The sequence below is a fragment of the Cynocephalus volans genome, chromosome 1, assembly GCF_027409185.1.
Source record: "Cynocephalus volans isolate mCynVol1 chromosome 1, mCynVol1.pri, whole genome shotgun sequence".
Classification (NCBI taxonomy): domain Eukaryota; kingdom Metazoa; phylum Chordata; class Mammalia; order Dermoptera; family Cynocephalidae; genus Cynocephalus; species Cynocephalus volans.
This window is the reverse complement of record NC_084460.1, coordinates 119,149,525-119,156,309: the sequence shown is the minus strand read 5'-3', so window position 1 is coordinate 119,156,309 and position 6,785 is coordinate 119,149,525. Positions and strand designations below refer to the sequence as shown.

At 36.8% G+C, this 6,785-nt stretch overlaps 1 protein-coding gene and 1 non-coding gene across 2 annotated transcripts; one reads left to right on the top strand and one right to left on the bottom strand.

The window, feature by feature from the left end:
- Positions 1-1,414: 1,414 nt before the first annotated feature.
- SMCO1 (single-pass membrane protein with coiled-coil domains 1) lies at positions 1,415-5,499 on the bottom strand. Its single transcript, XM_063077896.1, is given in 3 exon segments — positions 1,415-1,890; positions 2,353-2,502; positions 5,277-5,499. Coding segments are annotated over 3 exon segments (621 nt in total). The 5' UTR covers positions 5,303-5,499; the 3' UTR covers positions 1,415-1,445.
- Positions 5,500-6,433: 934 nt separating this feature from the next.
- LOC134365167 (U6 spliceosomal RNA) lies at positions 6,434-6,540 on the top strand. Its single transcript, XR_010021945.1, has one exon. It is a non-coding gene; the product is annotated as a U6 spliceosomal RNA (small nuclear RNA).
- The last annotated feature ends 245 nt before the right edge of the window (positions 6,541-6,785 follow it).

Sequence of the window (6,785 nt, the reverse complement as noted above, 5' to 3'; positions counted from 1 at the left end):
CTTTGTTCGGAGGAACTGATCTGGCTCAGTCTCGCCTCCACATTAGTGGATTAAAGCTTTTTGGGTGAAATAGCACCTGGTTCAGGTCTCTCTCTCCCTTTTCTCCATCTTGCTGAACCTACCAATTACTTCACATCTTTCTCTACCTAACTTCCCAACAATGTGTTACCCTGCTCTGGCTGTCCTGAATTTGTACTTCCCAAATAAAGCATCAGCACTTAATCCTTGCCTTCTGGTGAGGATCCACGTTTTTTAATGTGTCTGTTATTCACAGCATCTAGCACATGGCATTTGGTGTTTGCATTAGTCCGTGTCTGTTGTTATAACACACATACCTGAAATTGGATAATTTACAAAGAAAACAAAATTTATTTGCTTATAGTTTCTGCATCTGGGAAGTCCAAAATCCATCTGGTGGTGGCGACAGTGACCCAAGGGTCTCACATTATAAGACAGTGGAAGCAGAGAGAGCAGAGAGAGACAGACTCTCCTTTTCTTTTAAAGCCCTCAGAACCATGTCCCTGACCACCATTTTTAATCCATTAACTACTGCATGATCCTACAATCCAATCACCTCTTCAAGGTGCCACATTTCAATTATCATAATAGGATTTCCCACCCTGTTCACACTCACAGTGGGGGCTAAGTTTCTAATACATGAAACTTAGGGGACACAATTCAAGCTTCAATGAATTTGGGGGGGACATAATTCAATCTACTACAGTGGTCAATAAATATTATAAATAAATAGTCAATGTATGAGGATTCTCTTTTCAGTACAAATAATTATGGTACTGTACTAGAGAGCAAATGTACATCAACATACAATTTATAGCATCTCATAATATATATGTTAAGTGTTTTTTACTGTTTGTTTTTTAATAGGTGAAACATTTGCATGGTTCAAAATTCAAAATGTATAAAATGGTTTAACAGTGAAAAACTTCCTCTTACCTTTGATCCCTAGCGTCTTAGTTTTTTCCTAAGACAACTAATATTGTCATTTTCTTATGTATCTCTGCAGAAGAAGCTTATGGCTATATAAGCTAATAATCACTATATATATATATATATATTTATATTTGTTTTTGCCCCTTTTCCACTTAACAATATATATTAGAAACAAATATTTTAAAACAACGTCATAGTGATAACTCTGTATCATTACACAAGAGCATCATTCTTTTACATGACTATACAGAAAGTGTCCATTTTATCAATATGTCATAATTTCTTTAACACTCTTCTCACTTTTTTTTTTTGGGATCCGAACCCATGGCCTTGGTGTTATCAGCACCGCACTCTCCCGAGTGAGCCACAGGCTGGCCCAACACTCTTCTCACTTTTTGCTGTAATAATTTTTTTTTTTTTTTTTTTTTTTTTTTTTTTTGCCATTTGCAAGATAAATTACTAGAATTTGAATCATTGGGTCATACGGTAACAGGTTAGTTTTTGACTGATGGTATCAACTCTTTTAGGAATGACTTTTGTTCTTCAGGGGTCCTCACTGCTTTCCCCTTCTCAATGACCTGAACAGCTCTCAGCAAACCATCCTGAAGAGCCTGGTTCTTTACCATGTTAGTGATCATAAGTGTGACATCCCTGATGTACATCGGTCTCACTTTAGTAGCATAGTGTTCTGCCTTGTTACCATGTGCAATAAAGAAGGTACAAAGTGCTGTGATATCTCCTTCTTGCAGCCCACATTCCTCCAGCACAGACTCCCACACAACTCTAATGTGCTTGTTCTTGACTTTTCGTCTAAGAACAGATGCTAATGTGGGAAGACCTCTCACCAGGTCTGGTAGCTTCTCAAGGACACGGGTGTGCAATCAGATAAGTACTTCAATGATGTAGCTGTATAAAATATTCAGTTCCATTGAGGTGAACCTACAAAAAATGTGGAGATTTTCTTAAACAATAAAGCACTTTATGTACAAGCATAAAATGAATTTTGTTAGGATTACTCAATGTTAACCCACTAGGCAAAACAGTTGTTGTATTTTAGAAAATGATTACTTTAGAATTAGAGCCTGTACTAAACTGGATAGCTGAGTTCTCAGTCCACTCATACTATAAGTTCCTCAGTGGCAGATTTATATTATCCATCTCTGTGTTAATAAGACTTTGGCAAGCAAGGGATGAGTTGTGTACCACAGTACCTGGCCTATGAACAGGTGCTAAATTAATATTTTTTGAATGAATGAACCGAAGAAAATGTAATTTCTTCACAATCATTTGTTGGAATCATATTAAGAAATTCTGTTTTCTTAAATTCTTCTGTGAGAGCTACCACTGGAAGCTCTCACAAGGCAGCCACAAAATTCCACTGATTTTTCTACTGATACTCACTTAAGTGCCAAAACTGCTGTCCACATCTCATCTTGGGCTGCTTGGCTTGCCAAAGTCTTGCTGTGATGTTCAAATTTCTGTGTCAGATTATCCTTGGCAAAGTCCAGCTCTTTGAACTGTGCTTCTAAAGCTTGGAGTTTCTGGTCTACTCTATAGGATAAAAGAATCAAAGGTTAGTTTAAATTGGGACAAAATTAAGGTTTTGCCTTAAGCTAAGGCTCTAATTCATTATTTACAACCACTACCAAATTTGGGTAATTATTTAAATTTAAAATTATGAACAGATGTTCCCATTTGCCATTTCCTCTAGCTATCGTCCTTGCTCTTTCATTTCTTATATTGCCAAACTTTTGAATCATCTCCTCGTTTGAATTATCTGTCATGTCTTGTCTTTGTATTATACTTTAAGCCTTAAAGAGTATTTTATACAAGCACTACTTTGATTTCACAATAACCATAAGAAGTGAAGAAGTCATTTTTACTATTATACAGATAAAGAAATTGAGTTTCAAAAAGATTGAGACATAATGCCATATAGCTAGCTAGGGCTGGGACCAGTATACAATTAGGTGGCTTTCTCTATCCTATTCTGATTGTTCAACTCCTATCCTTCCTTCACGGGTCAGCTAGAATTCCACTGCCTTCTTGAAATCCTTCTCTACTTGGAGATCTCACCCTTCTACTTATCTCTCACAGGGACTGCCTGTACTATCATCACTCTCTACTTCCTGCTTTATTTTATTATTATTACTATTTATTTTTATTTATGTATGTATTCTGTGGCTGGCCAGTATGGTGATCCAAACCCTTGGCCTTGTTGTTATAAAACCACACTCTAAGTGACTGAGCTAACCAGCCAGCCTCTTTTTAGAATTAGCTTTTCATGAACTAAATTGTAAGTTCTTGTAAGCAAGTGGATCAGAGACTATTTCTTAGATATTTTTACTCCTGTCACTCAATACCTAGCAGAGGCCTTACACAGAAGTAATAAAGTATTGACATCTGTGATTTGAGGGAGGTACTGAGCTGTGTAACCCAGCATAGGGATTTGAGTAGTTCTGAATAGCCCGGATCATCAAAGGTGCTGTGGCACCAGAATTATGTCTAATTGAACCACAAAGAACTGGAGTAACTTGACTCACTTGCCTGAAGCCACCCACTTTGTCTTTATGAAGGACGTGATGCACAAACACACATGCCACTTCTCTGAGCTTCTATTTCCCCAATGACTTGAATATCCTTATGATTACCAAGGGTTCTATCCTTGATCATCATCCCTTCTTGGCCCTCAGTTTCTACTAAGGCTAATTCAGTTTCAGGTACCACCTCTTTCCTAAGCTCTAGACTTGTGTTTTCAACTATGTTTTGCACATCTCCACCTGGCTGGAATGTCAAACTCAACTATCCTAAGCTGAACCTATTAACTCTCCCTTGCTCCCTCCCTCGATCTTTAGAAATTACTATGAAGGAATTTTCTCACTACTTTGAATTCTATTTACACATAGATAAGACTTGGTATAAAATGTGCATTTCATAGGAGTATTAGCCTGCACGACCTAATATGCCAGCAATCTCTGTCTACAAGTCAAAACCATATCATCTGGCATACTGTTTGTATTAATTTTTAGACCTTTAAGATTATATTGCTTATAGGTCAACTCTAGAGACAAACTCTAGCTTGTCAATCAGTATAAAAGTTTACAATTGCAGCAGTTCTTTGGAATCCTCTCACCGAAGGGCAATCCCAGAATTCCAAATAAATCTTAAACAACATGCAAATCTGAGCACAGTCTCTTTTTTACTATAGTTCCCTAGCTCAGTTAGATAGACCTCACCATCTATCCAATTGCTTGAACTAGAAATTTCAGAATAATTCTCAACTTTGTTTTCTTCCTCCCATTAATGTCTCTCTAATCTATCCCCTCCTTTCCATCCGCACTAAACCAGTTCATCATCATCTTTCACCTGGATCTAGAATTACAGTATCCTAACTGGACCCCTGCTTTCAGTCTCTAATCCATCCTCCAGACACAATTCTTTCAAGACACAATTCAGATCATGTGACTCAAGTGATTTCATATATATATATATATACATATATATATATGTATGTATGTATGTATGTATGTATGTATCATATATATATATATATATATATATATCTTTTATGACAACCTGACTTGCCCAGTGATACATTTAGACCCAAACTGGATCTCCTCAGCAGAAAACAAAAAACCCTTTACCCTTTTGCCCCATCTTCTGCCAGTCTTCTCACATATCCTACTCACCAGTCAACATGAGACATCTAGCCGTTGACTGAATACAGTATGTGATTCCAAGCTTGTATATGGCTTACATGTACTGTTTCCACAGCCTAGAATTCCTTCCCATATTTTTCTTTCTCATAAACTTCTACTCACACTTTGAGATCCAACTTAAATGTCCCTCTATGAAGGGTTCCTTTTCCTAGTGTCAAAGGCAAAATTAATCGATCCTCCCTTCATGTTCTCATAGTCCTTTAGAAACGTCAGCATTATAAGGTCAATTCATTAAATTGTAAGTTTTTTAAAAACATTCCTGTTATATCCCTACAGGCTGTGAGCTCCTTTAGGGCAGAAGCCACATTTTACTTATTTTTGTAAATCTAGCATTTAGCACATGCATAAATTGAATGGAGTTATAGTACCAGGGAGTAGATTTTTCTTCCTTTTTTTTTTTGGCAGCTGGCCAGTATGGGGATCCAAACCTTTGACCTTGGTATTACAGCACCACACTCCAACCAAGATAACTGGCCAGCCCTCTTTATTATTAATTTACTTATTTCTTGAGCCTGGAAGTCTTAAACCACTTTAACAGAGACAGAATTCTAATTAACATGTCTGTATTTCTTTGCTTATTTCTATTCTTCATTCTTCTTCTCTTACCCATCTTCACAGAATAGCAGACCCATGCTTGTTCCCTCCCTGTAGCCCTTAGAAACCTTTTCATAGCCTCCTTCAAGGACATCAGGGTTGTGGTTTCATTGTTCATCTTCTTAAGGCAAAATGAAAGGAAACAAAACAAAGCAAAACAAAAACCCGATAGATGTTTGAATCCAGGATTTTCTGCTGTCTTCCACTTAGCAACAGGCGGCAGCAGCGTGAGCATTTGATCTAAATTCTGCCTGAAAGGTCATTCAGTACAAGAAGCTTTTAATAACTAGTACATCCAAATATAGCTTCAAAGAACTGATTGTGTGAACACAGGTGTCCTGGAATGCACTATAACATTTGCCTTTGAAAACTGAACCATAGTACATCAACATAGAGCAACAAGCATATATTATTATGCCTCTGTATATTCTGGTAAATGTATATACAAATATATAAATGTATATACTAGGATTAAATTCGATGAAAATGTTAAGCTTATATTTTAACAGCTTCATTATTCAATTACAACCTAAATTTGGTTAAAAGAGTGCTCCAGATCTTTTATGATGATATCAGAACTAAAAATCTAACTAACCATTACTAGAAACTACTAAATATTTATTGAGAGCTTGTAGTATCAGATTAGGAATTGGATATAAAAACACACATAAAACAGGATTCCTGTTTTCATGGAATTTAAAATCTAATTGGGGAGATAGAACATACACTTTTTTAAAAAGTACATAAAATGTGATGGGGTACATAGCTACAGACCATAAAAATCATAGAAGATGAGAAAGCATGTCAATGAAATCTTGGGTCAATAGGGAAATACTCACATTCAACTTGGATTGGCCTTAAAGGGAAATGTAAGTCTTTATTCTCAGAGAGGTGTGTGAAGGATATTACGAAGTGGAGAAGTTGTGTGAACAAAATCACAAAGGTGGGGGCCGAGCCCGTGGCGCACTTGGTAGAGTGCTGCGCTGGGAGCGCGGCGATGCTCCCGCCGTGGGTTCGGATCCTATATAGGACTGACCGGTGCACTCACTGGCTGAGTGCCGGTCACGAGGAAAAAAAAAAAAAAAAAAAAAAAAAAAACAAAATCACAAAGGTGACAAGGTAAATGATGTCAGTAAATGGGTCTGTTTTCAGCAAAAGATTTAGGTGAGGTGCTCACTTCGGCAGCACATATTCTAAAACTGGAACGATACAGAGAAGAGTTACATGGCCCTTGTGCAAGGATGACACGCAAATTCATGAAGCATTCCATATTTTTCTATGTCTGGGCTTAGTTTGTTCTTCATTTTCTTGTTTCTTAAGGTACAGATGTGATTGTTGATTTGAGATATTTATTTTTTATTAATGTACATTAACATTAAATACATTTCCATTTTAGCACTGAAAAAAAAAAAAGATTTAGGTGAGGAAAAGAAAACAATAACAACATTTAAACTAATAAGAGCCAGGGCTGGCTGGTTAGCTCAGTTAATTAGAGCGTGGTGTCATAACACCAAGGTCAAG